The sequence below is a fragment of the Ornithorhynchus anatinus genome, chromosome 10 (genome assembly GCF_004115215.2).
Source record: "Ornithorhynchus anatinus isolate Pmale09 chromosome 10, mOrnAna1.pri.v4, whole genome shotgun sequence".
Taxonomy (NCBI): domain Eukaryota; kingdom Metazoa; phylum Chordata; class Mammalia; order Monotremata; family Ornithorhynchidae; genus Ornithorhynchus; species Ornithorhynchus anatinus.
In genome coordinates, this window is record NC_041737.1 from 40,417,314 (window position 1) to 40,435,164 (window position 17,851).

General features: G+C 41.9%; 1 protein-coding gene across 4 annotated transcripts in view; it reads left to right on the top strand.

Annotated features, from left to right (window-relative positions):
- Nucleotides 1–17,851, top strand: part of ANKRD26 (ankyrin repeat domain 26) — a 76,841-nt gene that overhangs the window by 43,167 nt on the left and 15,823 nt on the right. For 3 of the 4 annotated variants that reach the window (XM_029073315.2, XM_029073317.2, XM_029073314.1), the window contains 7 exons: nt 825–968; nt 3,339–4,295; nt 10,337–10,489; nt 12,570–12,640; nt 13,314–13,407; nt 15,495–15,607; nt 16,600–16,729. In XM_029073315.2, coding sequence (XP_028929148.1) covers nt 825–968; nt 3,339–4,295; nt 10,337–10,489; nt 12,570–12,640; nt 13,314–13,407; nt 15,495–15,607; nt 16,600–16,729 — 1,662 coding nt within the window. The remainder of the gene's footprint in view (nt 1–824; nt 969–3,338; nt 4,296–10,336; nt 10,490–12,569; nt 12,641–13,313; nt 13,408–15,494; nt 15,608–16,599; nt 16,730–17,851) is intronic. The other variant, XM_029073316.2, reaches the window with a different exon arrangement.

Here is a 17,851-nt window from a genome sequence, read left to right on the forward strand (position 1 = left end):
GAGGCATTACTTTGGGGTTAGTTATACGCACATTGTCTCTCAAGGGGACTGTAGCCAAAAAAAAAGGGTTGAGAGTCAGATTGCCCATCCTCCACTCTTTAGACTGATGTACTTCAGATAAAGGGGAAGCAGCATAGCCTAGTGGAAAGAGCACGGGCCGGGCAGTCAGAGGAACTGGGTTCTAATCCTGTCTCAGACAATTGCCTGCTGTGTGATCTTTTGGCAAGTCAGTTAACCTCTCTATGCCTGTTTCCTCATTTTTAAAATGGGGATTAAATACCTGGTCAATGTATACTGTGAGCCTCAAGTGGAACAGGGACTATGTTTATTCATTCAATCATATTTATTGAATGCTTACTATGTGCAGAGCACTGTACTAAGCGTTGGGAATGTACAGTTCGACACCAGATAGAGACAATCCCTGCCCAATAACGGGCTCACAGTTTAAACAGGGGAGGCAGACAGCAAAACAGAACAGAACAAAGAAGAGTATCATATGTCTACTGCAGTACTTTGAACAGTGCTTGGCACATAGTGCTTAACAAATGCCATCATAACAGGCTTCATAAAAAGCATCTTCTCTCTGTTTTGATCCACGTTGGGTTTGTGCTACTACACTTGAGCAATTAAAATTATATAAGTAATCACTGTTACCATGGGGAAAAGATAAGATCCAGTTTTTCTTCAAGCTTTTCATTGATAACAATCTGCTTTGTTTTCTGAAATATCTGAAAGATTTTACAGTGTTAATGCGTTCCATGTCCACTTGAGTACCCTTTTTTTGTTAAAAGAAAAGTAGCAATTAATGAAACTCCTGACTCCAGGTTGAAGAGGAACGAAATGACACACAGAGACAACTTTCTCAAGAGCAGAGTGCCAGAGCTTTGCAAGATGATATTCTGAATAATCATATTTGGAGGCAGAAGGAAATAGAAGCAGCCCAGAAAACAGCGACTCACAGTTCTGAGGTACTTTGTGCTCTCCTACTGAAGTACCATTACAAATTCTGAAATGTAAATGAACCTCTTAATATTAATATTTTATGAGTAATCATAGTCCTGTGGAAGAACCTGTTTTGTAACAGTCTCCAGCACCTCCTTAGAATATCCACTCACCTTTAAGATGTGAATGTTAATCATAGCAATTAAAATGTTTACAAAGGAAATATCTTCAAATGTCACCAAGATATATTTAAATCTCAAAATATCTTCCATGTTACTGTATTCTTTTTCCAATCTCAGTTGGGTCCATTGTTGATAAATATTAAAGGGAGCTAGGTGTACTTTAGAAGAGTGTAGCAAGTAGAACTGTAACAACATCATTAACAATTCACCCAAAGAAGGTATTCGCTGAGGGACAGTTCCAGTGTCAGACCAAAAATATAGCCTAAGATGATGTAAATTTAATAAGAGAAAGCCATGGAATTGGGATAGGCAGACTTATGGGCTTAGGGATAAAAGTTTAATAAAACCCCCCTACATTTAATTGGCCTGTTTCTGGACCCTCTGGGCTTTTGTGAACTTACCAAGGAATGTAATTAATATGCCAGGTATTTATGTTGGGGTGGGAGAATGTTGACTGTCGAATGTTTCCCGACACCCGGATCGGGATATCGAGATTCTCCTGGTGCCAGAAGGTTGGGGGCAAGAGTGAAGTAGCTGTCATGACCTTCCAGTGATTTTGCTGCACTTCTGTAATCAAACAACAGTATTTATTGAATGCTTGCTGGCCTGAGTGATTGAGAAAGTACAGTTTTATAGAGTTGGTAAACACAGTCGCTGCCCCGCAAGCAGCTTAGAGTCTACAGGGGAAGACATACATTAAAATCAATTTCAGATAGGGGAAATAGTTGTATTTATTGAGTGCTTACTGTGTGCAGAGCACTGTACTAAGTGCTTGGAAGAGTACAATGCAACAATATAGCAGACACATTCCCTGCCCACAGTGAGCTTAGCATGCAGAGAGGGAAATAGAGTAAAAGGGTATTTACCAAAGATCTGTGGGGCTGGAGTGAATATGAGTTCCTCTGAGAATCTCAAGGAGACACGATTGCAGGTGAATGTTGTAAAGTCTGAATGCAGTAGAAAGTTCACAAGATTTGAAGGGAACCTCTCCCTCTTATTCGTCTGTGGAGACTCCTGTCCCCTACTAGATTATAAGGTCCTTACAGGCAAGAATCATATCTACCAACTGTATTGTACATTTCCAAGTGCTTAAAACAGTGTCCTGCACACAGTGAGTATTTACTAAATATTATTGATTGACTACAACATCAAATAGAGACTTTAATTCAATGTGATTATGGACTCCAGTCCATACTTCACTCTGCTGCCCGGATCGTTTTTCTACAAAAACGTTCAGGACATGTCGCCCCACTCCTCAATAAAGCTCCAGTGGTTGCCCATCCATCTCTGCATCAAATAAAAACTCCTCTCCACTGACTTCAAAGGACTCAATCACCTTTCCCCCTTATACCTCACCTCGCTGCTCTCCTACTAAAACCCAGCCGGTGTAATTCGCTCCTCTAATGCTGCCTTCTCACAGTGCCTCAGTCTAGTGTATCTCATCCCTGACCCTCTCCTGCCTCTGGCCTGAAACATCTTCCCTCATCAAATCCAATAGACAATTACCCCCCGCCTTCAAAGCCTTATTAAGGCACATCTCCTCCAAGATGCCTTCCCTGAATCAGCCCCCCATTTCTTCTACTCCCATTCCCTTCTGCATCACCCTGATTTGCTCCCTTTGGGTCGTTCCTCCGGCCCCACAGCACTTAGGTGCATATCTATAATTTATTTTTATATTATGTCTTTCTCCCCCGCCTAGGCTTTAAGCTCGTTGTGGGCAGGGATTGTGTCTGTCTATTGTTGTACTCTCCCAAGCACTTAGTACAGTGCTCTGCACCCAGTAAGCACTCAGTAAATAAGATTGAATGAATGATCTCCATTATTCAAATAGATCCTCACATCCCTTGTTTTCAGGGGTTTTCTGAGTAGGCTGTAGACTGTAAACGCATTATAGGCAGGGAATATGTCTGCTAATTCTGCTATATTACACTCACCCAAGCAATCAGTACAGTGCTTGGGACATAGTAAGCACTCAGTAAATGACATTGATGGGTTGGTTTTCCAGACACTCTTTTTTAGGTCTTTCAGTTCTTTAATTCAGGTGAGTGTGCTGGCCAGATTTTTGTAGTTTGCTTCTTTCGGCAATTCCCATTTTCTTCTGATTGGTTCTATGAATAGTTTGTAATTTTAAGTGCAATTCAGCAATGGAGTTTCTAGTCATATTTTGAGAAACCACTGAAATATTAAAGCTTCGGCTTGCTTCGGTTTACTTAGATCCCTGATAATCATGAAAAAGAGAAAGAACTACAACATATAAATCAGAAATTGCAAGAGGAAATTGCCATACTGAAGCTGGAAGTGGACACCGCAAGAGTTCAGAACCAGGAGAAAGAAAGCAGATACGTTGATGAAAATGAAGCTTTGAAAGAAAAGAATGAGGACCTTCAGAAGGAATTAAAGCTGAACGAGGAAGCGTTAACGAAGAGGATGTTTCAGTACAATGGCCAGCTTACTGTTCTCACAGCCGAGAATGCGATGCTGCGCTCCCAAATGGAGAACGAAAAGCAAAATAAAGATCGGCTAGAAACAGAAATGGAGTCATACCGTTCTCGCTTGAGCACCGCCATTCAGGAGCATGAAAAGAGTCAGGTAGCAAAAAGCGATGCAGAACGTAAGTTTCAGAGGGAGCGAGACGAATGGCTCCGCTTACAGGACAAACTCAATCACGACCTGTCTAATCTACGGGATACCAATGGCGTCCTGTCGCAACACCTTTCCCAAGCGGAGAGTAAAGCCAACGGTTTAGAGAATGAACTCCACCGTCTCCGAGACATCATCAGAGAGAAAAGTTTAAGTTTAGAAAGCGCCCAGCGAGACCTCCAGCAAACCCAGTGCCAGGCCAAGGAGCTTGAACGCGTTTGTCAGAATGAGAAGGCACAGATGACCAAGTTCACTGTTAAACAAGAATCCATGACCGAAAGATTAGCTCAGCTCCAGAGTGAAAACGCTTTGCTTCGACAGCAGCTGGAAGATGCTCAAAACAAAGGCATCGTTCAAGACAAAGTTGTGAACGATGTCCAGGTGCTATTCCGTGATATCGTAGATAAACTTCACGCCGAAAGTGACAAACAGATTCTTCTAGTGGAAGAGAGAAATAAAGAGTTAACCTGCAAATGTAGCCATTTGAGAGAACAGCTGTATAAGAGCGAAACACAGCAAGCTGACAGAGAGGTAGGTGTACAAAGCATTTATAAACAAAATTCAAAATATGCTTAAGTAATTCTCATTGAATTAATAGATTATTAAATTAAGGAGCAGCATGACCTAGTGGCAAGAGCACGGGTTTGGTAGTCCGAGGACGTGGGTTCCAATTTTGGCTCTGCCACTTGTCTGGTGTGTGAACTTGGACGAGTCACTTCACTTCGCTGTGCCTCAGTTACCTCATCTGTAAAATGGGGAGTTTACAGCCCCATATGGGACAGGGACTGTGTCCAGCCCACTTACCGCGTATCTACCTCAGCACTTAAAACAGTGCTTGGCGTGTAGTAAGTGCTTAACAAATTATTATTAATTATTATTACAGTATGTTGATTGGAATTATGTGTGGGCATTTGGGTGATTTGTTGGAGAGATGTCATTCGCTATTCCTTTATCACAATACCCTAAGCTGTCCCCATTACCACTGTAGTAGAGAGTTTCCAATTATTTGGTGACCCTGAGCAGGGCAGAATTAATGGGGCTTAAACTCTGGGTTCCCCCTGACCCCCACACTAAGGTGGGAGTGGGGACCTCCCCACCTCTCTGTGATATTCCCAGCTTTGTGTGCTGCCTCCACAGCCCCCACCGAAGGCAGCCCTCAGGTGTGGCCTGATGAAGCCCCCGTCCCCCCGTCTGTGCTGAAACCCCTTTCCCTCCCTGAAGCTCTAGGAGTGCCGGAGGCATGCGGGAGGGACCTCCACTCAGCTTGGGAAAGGAAGTCTGGAAAGGAAGCGATCCTCTGACCTGGGCCCCTTCACTTGGCCTCTCCTACCCTTCCCTTTGCCCCCAAGGCCCTTGGTTAAAATGGAGTTGACCTGCCGCTGCCCCATCATCTGTCCCTGGGTTGAAACCCTGATATCCCCAGGAATTGGCGATTGTTCCAAGGGGGAGGACAAGAGAGCTTGGAGAATCAGCATGGGGATGTGATGGGATCTTAAATGAGCTGTAATCAGTTCATCCAGGGTAGGTCCACGGTCCTCATTCATTCATTCAGTCGTATTTATTGAGCGCTTATTGTGTGCAGAGCACTGTACTAAGCGCTTGGAATCTACAATTTGGCTACATATAGACAATCCCTGCGCAACAACGGGCTCACAGACTAAACGACGTGAGTCTAAATGAGTCCTCGTGACGTGAGGGGCATTGATGAGATGATAACAATAATAATGTTGGTATTTGTTAAGCGCTTACTATGTGCAGAGCACTGTTCAAAATGCTGGGGTAGATCCAGGGTAATCAGGTTGTCCCCCATGAGGCTCACAGTCTTAGTCCCATTTTTTTACAGATGAGGGAACTGAGGCACAGAGAAGTTAAGTGACTTGCCCACAGTCGCACAGCTTAACAAGTGGCAGAGCTGGGATTCGAACCCGTGACCTCTGACTCCCAAGCCCGTGCTCTTTTCACTGAGCCACGCTGCTCCATTAACGCTGGGCTCATTGGATTTTTACACAGTCCTGCCTTGTAGATTTCACCAGTAATACAGTCTACAGGTAATGTACAGGCTAATGGCATCAGATGACTTTCCAGCTGTGGGTTTTTCTAACACATGCCTTCCGCTTCTCCTTACTAGGATGTTTTTGTGTTTCACTAATCGGTCTTGTCGTTACTGCTCCCCAGTTTGCCTCCAGCCATTGAAATGACATACCTGAAGGTGGCCCACCTGAGGGAAAGGTGGAAAAACTTCCCTAGGAAGTCGACAGCTCACCAGTTTTTATCACACTAATATCGGGAGCCTGATTTTCCACCTAAAGGGAAGGGACTCAGGCTAGCGAGACTTCATTAGATGATCAGAAGGGGGTACCAAATACTAATTACATGCTTCAATACACTGCAAATTCACCTCATTTAACTCACTTCGGGCCTAACTCTTAACTTTGGAACAGCACTGCATCTTGTACTTCCGTTGCATGTTCCCAAGTAAATTCTCAAATGCCGTGGCACAGGATTATGAAGACGGCGATGTCCAGAGGTCACCTTTTGTACTACCGGCCATTTGCCTGAAATAGACTGTAAGAGAAAATTGGGGGAGCGTGGGCTGGGTATTTTTTTTAATGCTATTTGTTAAGCTCTTACTATTTGTCAGACGCTGTACTAAGCGCTGGGAAAGAAACAAGCTAATCAGGTTGGGCACAGTGCATGCCCCACATAGGGCTCACAGTCTTAATCCCCATATTATGGCTGAGGGAACTGAGGCCCAGAGAAGTGAAGTGACCTACTCAAGGTCACCCAGCAGACAACTGGTGAAGCTCGGATTAGAACTCAGCTCCTCTGGGCCTGTGCTCCTGCCGTAAATTCATGCCGCAGCAATCCTGTTCAGGAGAAAATTGATGACTATCGCCCAGGTATTGCCACTCCAAGTGTTTTGGAAGCTGTCTTGTATCATAAAAGAGAACCTGGTGACTAATGGGTTGAGCCAATTCCGCATGCTGGTATCATGTCTTCTACCATAGTTGCCCAAGTGTGCGGTAGAGGGCTCTGCACATAGGTGCTCAGTGAAGTGATTGATTGATTGATTGATTGATTGGCTAGAGAATGCTAGGTTGGTTCTCTGACACGTCAACTTTGCCATAGGTTTCTTTTTTGATAATAACAATGGTATTCGTTAAGTACTTACTATGTGTCGAGCACTGTTCTAAGCTCTGGAGTAGATACAAGTCAATCAGGTTGGACACAGTCCCTGTCCCACATGGGGCTCACAGTCTTAATCCCCATTTTACAGATGCGGTAACTTGGACCCAGAGAAGTGAAGGGACTTGAACAGATTCACATAGCAAAAAACGTGGCAGAGGGTGGATTAGAACCCAGAGCCTTCTGACTCCCAGGCCCATGCTCTATCCATTTCCCAAGTCTACACAATTTAAAGCAGCACCAATTGCCAGCTCCCACTCCGCCTTTACCCTAGCTGCCAGTCTCTTTTTGGAATGCTTAGAGCACTCCTCCTCTCTTTCTCTCTTCCCCCCGGCCCCGCCACCACATCCCTGCTAGGGGCCTACAGCTGGGTAAGGATAGAGGGATGGGGACTGGGAAAACCTAAGATGATTCCACGGTGAAAGGAGGGCTTTTGGGACAGATACATAAGCAGGATTCGTGAAATTTGGCTCTCTTCCTCTTTATTTTGCCTCCCCAGCTCAACACCCCTAACAACAGAGATGTAGTATCAGGCTTTCCCCAGAGAGAATTGGAGAATCAGTCAGTCAGTCAGATGTATTTATTGAGCACGTACCGTGTGCAGACCACTGTACTAAGCGATTGGGAGAGTGCAGTATAACAGAGTTTGCGGACCCGTTTCCTGCCTACAGTGAGCTTACAGTCGAGAGGGATAGAGTAGCAGTATACCCTAGTGGCTAGGGCATGGGCCTGGGAGTCAGAAAGACTCGGGTTCTCATCCCGGCTCTGTCACTTGTCTGCTTTGTGACCTTGGGCAAGTCACTTCACTTGTCTGTGCCTCAGGTTACCTCATCTGTAAAATAGGATTAAGATCGTGAGCCCCATGCGGGACACGGACTATATCCAAACTGCTTAACTTGTTTCTACCCTAGCTCTTAGTATAGTTCCTGGCACATAAGAAGCGCTTAACAAATATATCGAATTTAAAAAAAGGAAATTATATTATTCAATGGAAAATCCAACTCCCAAAAAGCACGTGCAGCCTTGGAGTGTGTAAGATAACTAATTAGCATCTTCGGAAGAGTTCCGATCATTTGTTTCCCTTTACATTGCATTTTGCTCCCAAGCTCATTGCAGTCAGTTCTCCAGTACATTGATGGCGTTTTCCAGTAGAACTCTGCATTTTGATCAACCATACTGAAGTTCCAGTGACTTGACCGATGCTGCGCCATGTGGAAAATAATTTTGTCCAGACTATTAAGACTACTTTCCAGTTTTTCAGTAGCGTTCTATCCAGAATGCATAATGCAAACACATGTATTGGTGGAATTGACTGGGCCGGGTTTTTAGAAAATATATATCATTTCAATAATAAAAAAAAGTACCAGATTTGAGCACAGAATTGACTCTTATGTCATCCAACTAGACCGAGCTGGATACAGTGCCATGCTATAGTTATCATTTGTTTATAACATTTAGATTTTGTAAAAATCCTTTAGAGCATTTTCGTTTTTATGCAGACTAATTTGAGGTATTTGTACAAGCACAAAGATGTGACTTTTATATTTCACGAAGCAGCAAAAATGACTATGTTCATTTCTTCCATAACGTATGTTTTCACTCTGCATTTTGGCTAGAACACTGTTAGGGAATTACGGAATGTTCCTATGACAAGGTGAGCCAGATTGGAGACAGCACACCCCAGTGTGGGTAGAAGAGGTTTAAGTGCATGTGAGCTGTGTCTGAATTTATATTATGTATATATGTATTTTATATATGTATATAATGTATATTATTACAGACTGAGATTTACATAGCAAGTTTTGGGAATGGGACCCTCCCCCACCCCCAGTTATTAGAAAACTAAGTCATTCTCATGAAATTCTCTAACACTTGTTTTTTCTATGACATAATTGGTTTTTATTTTAGTCATGTTCCTCATTTGTGCTTCCATTTTCCTCTGGAAGCTTTCTGATTTTTCTCTCAACATTTTTCCAGTGCTTTATTAATAATAGGTGCTTGTTTCTCAAATTGGTGAATTCCATGACCTTTCATTTAAATATTTGAAGAAACCCATATTCTCTTTCGGGAATTTTTCCAGTTTTCATGAAGTTTCACGTCTATCCTTAGTGACGTAGCAATTTAGCCGAACAGTTTGGCATTTTATGTCGCTTCGTTTCCGGATAGTCCTCTGCCTGATTTTTTTGGTCACAATTAACTTTGGCAAAATGCTCATTTCATCTAATTGTCCAAACTGCTATTCTCAATTTTGCTTTTGAAAGAACATTACTGGATCATTTTCATCAACCTTCAGTTTTGCTAGCAGGCTTTGTTTTCCCCTCAGTAATTTTTAGAGTCTGTTTTCTTTTCAGCAGTTCTTTTTTAGTTGGATCAAGGCATCTGCTTTTCAGTGAAAGTGGTCAGGATATTATTCCATTTGATTCGCATTAAATTCTTAAGGCAAATCTTTTTTATTTAATGGTATTTTAGTGCTTACTATGTGTCGGGCACTGTACTATTACCAAGTGCTGGGTGGCAGTGGCTACAAGATAATCAGGTTGGATGCAGTCCATGTTCTTCATTCATTCAGTCGTATTTATTGAGCACTTCAGGGCACTATACTTAGCGCTCATAGTCCTAATCCCCATTTTACATATGAGGTACTGAGGAACAGAGCAGTTAAGTGACTTGCCCCAAGTCACATGGCAGAAAAATGGCAGAGCCGGGATTAGATTCGATCAGTCATTCGTATTTACTGACTGCTTACTGTGTGCAGAGAGGACTGTATTACTCTCTTGGTAGAGTACAGTAAAACAGAGTGGGTAGATATGTTCCCTGCCCACAACAAGTTTACTAGTCTAGAGTCTACAGTTTAGAACCCACGACCTCTGAATAATAATAATGATTATGGTATTCGTTAAGCGCTTACTATGTGCCAAGCACTTTTCTAAGCGCTGGGGTAGATACAGGGTAATCAGGTTGTCCTACGTGGGACTCACAGTCTTAATCCCCATTTTACTAGTGAGGTAACTGAGGCATAGAGAAATTGTGTCTTTCACAAGGTCACACAGCAGAAAAGTGGTGGAGCCGGGATTAGAACCCATGAATCTCCGGCCCGTGCTCTTCCCGCTAGGCCATGTTGCTTCTCCTTTCAATAGAATTGTCACTTTTCTTAGGTTGTTAAAGGCCTTTAACTGCTCTCACGTTATGGGACAGAGAGTTAATATCATCTATTAGGAAAATAGTAGGGAGGAAGGTTAATAATCTCTTGGTTTTCTCCTAAATATCTTCATTGAAATATTTATGCTGATGCACTCGTGAGCATGTGTATTACTCATCCTCTCCAAGTTGATATGTAAGTGGTTAATGAAATCAATGGCAACAGTAACATAGAACTATTTTCTCAGGCTACTATAAGACAACTGCAACAAGAACTTGCTGACTCCCTTAAAAAGCAATCCATGTCAGAAGCTTCTCTAGAAGTTACAACCCGGTATCGCAATGACTTAGAAGATGAAAAGCAGCAACTGCAGAAAGAATTAGACAAGATCAGGAATAAAGTAAGTATGCAAGGGGACTTAGCAATTTGTCACCGATTACTGTGGGAAAGTGTTTTTAATATATTGTATTTTTAGAATATTGCGTATTTACCCTCCTGACGTACTGTTACTTCACATGGCACTTGTCCCTACAAGTCTCACTTAGGCTGTGAATTGGAGCAAGTCAGATAGCTTATTTATTTTGACTATAAAATGAGGATGGTGGTATTGACTTTTTCAGGAATAAAATGCATCATTTTTCCTGAATAAAGTGCAAAATTTCAGTGACTTTACTCTGCTCTGCATATTTTGTTTTAGGACAAAAGATTCAGGTTTTGGACATGAAATCAAGTGACAGACTAATACATGTTTCAAGGAGGATAGAATACACTATGAAAGTTTTGTGTTTATAGGGCTTTTCGTTAGAAAGTTCCTGAGATCTGTTGTTGGTAGAATGCTGTCCAGAGAATTATCATTTGATGGGGTAGAAATAGGTAACTAAATCTAATGGGATTGATTTAGTTGGTTTGCTCTGTTAGAGGTACCTTTACAGATTTATTTTAATTTAATTTGGCATATATCTTCTGATATAAATTATGTATGAATAAACACATACATGAATAAAAGGGGCATAAGCCAATAGAGGTTGAGTGCATAATGAAAAGTTACTTGTAAAAGTATTCCTGAAATCCTGCCATTTAATCAATTCCTCTAAATCTGACCTAGTGGACCTAATCTTAACCTAGTGGAAAGAACACAGGTCTGGGAGTCAGAGGAACTGGGTTCTAATCCCAGCTCTGCCAGTTGCCTGTTATGTGACCTTAGGCAAGTCACTTAACTTCTCTGTGCCTCAGTTTCCTCATGTGTCACATGGGGGTTCAGTCCCTGTCCCCCTCCTACTTAGATTGTAAACCTCATTTGGGGGAGGTACTGTGTCTGAACTGATTAATTTGTATCTCCCCCGTGTTCAGAACAATGATTGACGTAGAGTAAGCACTTAAACATAATAACAATAATAATAATCTTCCATCTCTCCCACTCACGTTAATTTTAGCTGTGTGGAAAAATTATCAGGGGACTTTTCAAGGAGACCGCTGAAAACCCACCATTTCAAGGCACATTTTCTGGGTTTTAGTACACGTACATAGTTATCCTTCATGTTCAAAAACGTTGCTGCCGTCACTAAAAAATACTGTCATGAATGTGAATGTGGAGAAACAATCTATTGCACAGTACACCAACATAAATCTTGTTGGGAGTCTTTTCTGGCCATTTGGAATGAGTATTTTTTTTTTATGTAATTGTTAAGCACTCACTATGTGTTGTAACTTGTTCTAAGCGCTGGGGTAGAAACAAGTTAGGCCACATACAGTCCCTGTCCTACCTGGGGCTTACCGTCTATGTAGGAGGAAACACAGGTGTTGAATCCCCATTTTGCAGGTGAGGAAACTGAGGCACAGTGAAGTTAAAGTGATTTGCCCAAGGTCACAGAGCAGGCAAGTGGCAGAGCAGGGATTAGAACCCACGTCCTCTGGCTCCCAGGCCCATGCTTTATCCACTAGGCCAAGCTGCTTCCCCCTGTATTTGTATTCCTAAATTGCGTTGCTTGGACATCAGGCACTGTTGTATGTACCCTTACCATTTCCATTAACCATTTTTGAATAAGGCACATATTTGTAGCCACTTGTCAAATTTCAGATCCCCTCAAGACAGGCTTTCATTAAGTGCTAACTATGTAGGCTTTATGTGGTTCTTTAGCAGAATGGGAAGAGCTTGAATGGAAAAATATCCAGTTTTAATTAGGAGCTTTTTTATTGTATAGGAACACAAGAGGCGTGGAAGGATAGGTGAACAATTTTATTGGTTGATAAATAGTCATGTCTATCAATAAGTAAGTGGGGTGTTTTGAGTGCTTTCTGTGTGCAGAGCTAACATTTTACAAACCACTTGCAAGAGTTCAGTAGAGTTGGGAGGCATGTTCCCTGTCCACAACAAGCTTGCAGTCTAGAGCTGTTCGATTTATTTCACAGCCAAGAATCAGATTATGATTTGAGTATTAAAATCATAAAAGTACATCCTGTTCCTTATTGCTTCCTTTCAGATGCAGGAATCTGAAGAACTGCAGATGCAATATAAAAGATGTAATCACGAATTGGAAGATCATGTACAAAAGTAAGATTTTAAACCTGGTGGAGTTAAACTATGCTTTGAATATGCCTGGTCAAAATGTGAAGAATAACAAAAGTAGAGCGAGAGACTTATTGCAATCTCCCATTAGCACAGCAAGGATCTAGCCTTGATTGCAAATAGTCACAGAGTGTTTTGGTCATTTGTCAATGTTTCAATCACATTCTCATGTACGGCTAGGCTCTTGCTGCCCTTTACGTCACTGGAAATGAAGGAGTGAGATGTATGTATTGGGAAATACAACTTAAGAATTAATTGTAAAATCATTGTATTGAAGGGAAAACACCATTAAATTTCCAATAAGCCAAAGCTGAAGTGGTCATAAAGTGTTTCCTCATTTTAGAGTACATCGAGAAATGTAATATTTTTCAGCCTCTGAATGCATTTAAATGGAGCACGTTGACCAGAGAGAACACTGTGCTCGACAACTGTCGAGTGCATGGCTCAAATTGCTCTACAGCCCAACTGCAGTCGGTCTTTCCAACCCTAAGGACCTACCCTGTTTAATCAGTTTGTTCTGATGTTGTCACATTTCTTCTTCATGTTTTAATATTCAAAATCCAAGTGCTTAGTACAGTGCTTTGCACACGGAAAGTGCTCAGTCAATACGATTGAATGAATGAATGAAAATTATGACGTCAAATATCTGCTCCTTTAGACTTGAAATTGAAAATACCACACTAGAAGCTACAATCAAACAACAGACTACCAGGATTGAGCTACTTCAGAAGGAACCTCAGGATTCTTCTTCAGTAAGACAGCCCTATTCTGATTTTTTCGGTGCTAATGCTGTCGTGGTATTCTTGAAGATTCTCGTATTGTGGGAAAATAATTTGAGGCAGGGAGACTGAGGGACTGGCATATAATAGTCAAGCTGAAATATGTGAAGCAGGTAAAGAGAAACAAGAACAAGAAAGGATGACACAATACGAGAAGCAGAATGGCATGGTGGACAGAACACGGGCCTGGGAGTCAGAGGTCATGGGTTCTAATCCCACCTCCACCACTTGTCTGCTGTATGACCTTCACTTCTCTGTCCCTCAGTTACCTCATCTGGAAAATGGGGATTGAGACTATAAGGGCCACATGGGACAGGGACTGGGTCTAACTCGATTTGCTTGTAGCCTCCCCAGCGCTTAGTACAGTGCCTGGCACAAAGTAAGCACTTAACAAATACCATTATTATTACTACTATTATTACTATTACGACACTTTCATTCATTCATTCATTCAATAGTGTTGATTGAGCGCATACTATGTGCAGAGCGCTGTACTAAGCGCTTGGAATGTACAATTTGGCAACAGATAGAGACAATCCCTGCCCATTGATGGGCTTACAGTCTAATCGGGGGAGACAGACGGACAAAAACGAGACAACTTAATCGCGGTAAATAGAATCAAGGGGATGTACACCTCATTAATAAAATCAGTAGGGTAATAAACCTTAGCCTAGCTGCTGTCACTGACAATACAGTGGCCATTCTGGCTGGGGTTTTGTGCAGACATGATTCGCTTTGGTGCTGGGTCTCCTCTGATTCCTTTCGTTGGGCATGGGGCAAAACCCGGAGTGACCATGACCCTGTATGAATGATACAGATGTCTATAGATCTCGAGGGTCAGCATGGCCTAGTGGATAGACCCCGGGCCTGGGAGTCAGAGGGCCTGGTTTCTAATTCTGACATCACCATTTGTCTGTTGTGTGACCTTGGGCAAGTCATTCACTTCTCTGGGCCTCAGTTTCCTCATCTGTAGTCGAATCCAGTGAGCCGCATGTGGGACAGAGACTGTGTTCAACCTGATTATCTTGTATCCAGCACTTAGTATAGTGTCTGACATAGAGTGTTTAATAAATACCGTTTAAAATTATAGATAAATATATCTATATCTATAAATATATATATGCATATATATGTATACCTGTATAGAGAAGCAACATGGCGTGGTGGATAGAGCACGGGCCTGGGAGTCAGAAGGTCATGGTTCTGATACCGACTCCGCCACTTGTCTGCCGTGTGATCCTGAGCAAGTCACTTCACATCTCTGTGCCTCAGTTCCCTCATCTGTAAAATGGGGATTGAGACTGTGAGTCCCACGTAGGACAGGAACTGTGTCCAACTTGATTTGCTTGTATTCCCTCCCAGCGCTTAGTATAGTGCCTAGCACATAGTAAGCCCCTAACAAATACCACAGTTATTATTATTATTACAAACTGAGATGGTTGGGAAATAAGTGAAGAAGCATTTTGTTTCACTAACTGCATTGCATGTAACTTAAGTATGACAAAATGACCTTTGTAATTATCAATCAATTCTACTTATTGATTGCTTACCGTGTGCAGAGCACTCTACTAAGTGCTTGGGCGAGAGTAGTTTAATAATATAACAGACACATTCCCTGATTGCAACAACCTTAGAGTCTCGAGGGGGAGGCAGACAATATAAATTAATTACGGATATATACTACATAAGTGCTCTGGGGCTAAAGGTGGGAGGTGAATAAAGGGAGCAAATCAGTGCGACATTGAAGGGAGTGGGAGAAAAGGAAATGAGGGATTAGTCAGGGAAGGCCTCTTGGAGGAGTTGTGCCTTCCATAAGTCTTTGAAGGTGGGGAGAGTAATTGTTTATTCCCCTCGTGTTTCAAGTATATGGTTCCCTGAGCTGGATAATCTGAGGTTTACTGTATGCTTGTAGTTAACGGTAGTTATGTGTGTTGCCTTTTTAATCTATTAAAACTTGAAAATGCAAAAGTCACTCAGAGATCAATAGGTCATGGAAAAAAAAGTGTTGTTTAAAAACCTGTCCTTCTAACCGTTTCCAAATTTTGCTTTTATTTTGAAAGTCTGAGAATGAAAAGGAAAACTTAAAGAAACTAAATCAAATAAAGAGATCTTTGGAAAACCGTCTAGAACACGAAATAAAGAAAAATCAAGAATTACAAAAAAACATTGATGGGTAAGTTTTTTTGAATTATTTTTCCATCAAATATTATGGAAGCAAATATCTCTTTTGTAAGAGCATAGCTATTTCGTTTTTCCCCATAACTTGAGTTATAATACTTCATCTTTAAGTAGTTAAATTTCAGACGCATAACATCTCAGTCTAGTTATGTAACAGTCTTCTTAAGATGCAGAGCCTGGTGAAGTGTGTTTTTGAATTGACAGCAGTTTTTTGGTGATGCTTATTCCTTGACTAATGGCTTCCAATTACAGTGTGATCATACCTTCTTTGATTAGGCCTCCTGCACTCTCTTTCTCATGCCATCCATCTGGTTTGCTCGTTCATCTCTTTGGTCTCCATCATTAATCATTTTCAGTCCCGGAGTAATTTTTTTCACTCTTGGGCCTGAATTGCAGAGAATCATCTACACTTCCTTGCCGCATCCCCTTGGGACCAACATCACTCAGTGCAAGATGTTTGGTCGGGGCTTTTGAAATTCTATGCCGTTGCCGCTTGTGGCCTGTCTGCGAGTCACGATTGGCTTGTAGATGGCTCCTCAGTAATGACTGGCTGTGTGTACAATTCTTTATGCCCCCTTCTACAACCCAGTAATTGCAGCCTTGGGGTAAGTGATTCCTGTCCCTCTCTTGAACACTAACTAGCTTGCTGGCCATGCAGGCTCCATCTTGCTACGCTCAAGAGCATGATCAGAGTGGTGGCCAGAGTGAGGTAGAACCCACAGAGGGCCCTACTTCAGCTTCAGGGGCCAAGATGGAGGTAGAGGCAGCAAGGAATAGAGCAGCAAAGGCTAAATGCATTGTTTCTGCTTCTGCCTCCGCCTCCATCATAGCCACTATGTCTGTTATCTCCACTCCTCCTCCTCCTCCTCTCCCTCCCATCTGCACTCCCGATTGTCTGAGTTTTTTGGTGTGAATCTGCCTGTTGTCATTGGAAGTCTGCCAGTTATGCGAGGCACAGAAGATAATTTGATTTCTGTGTTATTATAGGTTTCAGAAAGATATAAAAACCATGAAAAAGAAACAAAAAGAATACGAGAAGAGGGAGCTTAACTTCCAAGGCGAATCGAAGTACTCTCACTCTAAAATAGATGACCAAGTTAATAAATTAAAAATAAAGGTAATCCTTGATCATTCCTGGAAATTATAAATCATTCAATTTTCCTATCCTGCTGAAACAATTGTACATTTGGAAATTGCTCAACTCAGGTCATTTGTGAGACAGGAGCTACCTCGTTGACATTCACTGGGCAGGGAATGCATATATTAACTCTCCTGCACCCAGCGGACTCTCAATCAATCAATCAATCAATCATATTTATTGAGTGCTTAGTGCATGAAGAGCACTGTACTAACCAGTTGGGAAAGTACGGTGTAATAGTGTTGGTAGATACGTTCCCTGCCCACCACATAATTACAATCTAGAGGGCGAGATAGACATTAATATAAATAAATTAGTTATGCCTATGTACTTAAGTGCTGTGGGGCTGAGGGAGGGGTGAATAAGGATACTACGAAGAAGTAAAAGCGTTGGGAGTCTGGCCGATATCCCAGTGGGAATGCCACCCAAAACCCAGAAACCATGGCTGAAATAGATTCCCAGACAGATTAATATCCCAAATTGAAATGTAAAGAATCAGTATTATAATTGCCATAAATACAAATAGAGATGCAAATGGAGGTTCCCCAACTAAGATTTTCTAATTATGAAAGTTCCTCACCATATGTTCAGGCCAAGACCTCTGAGCCCATGTGCAGCTTATTATCAGGTTTTGGCTTGGACAGGGATGGAGTCACAAATTATGAAAGTATAGCCTTATGTCCCTGGCCTATTTTACCATAGTTACTGGTTAAACAGAAAGAGAAAACATACCACTTGTCAGACCAAAGGAAGGGGATAATTCTTCCTGGCAGAGACCCTCACAGGCAGCAGCTAAGAACAGTTGGAAGAAGGAGCTTTTTAATCACTACAAAAGCTTAGCTCCATCCTAGCTCTACTCCAATTAAGGCTAAACTCCTCCCAGAAAGTCCTAGTGCCCTCTGCGAAATGTAGGCAACCAGCCCCATGACTTTCTGAACCATGTAGTTTTTTTCCCTTTCATTCCCTTGTAAAACTTCATTAAAGAGTTTGAAAGCACACCACTCTTACCGAAAGGACTGGCTGTGATCCTTTCATAGAAATGGAAAAAACTTTATTTCTGTTCACTGTTCCAACTTCAAATATAAGAGAAAGCTAGACTTT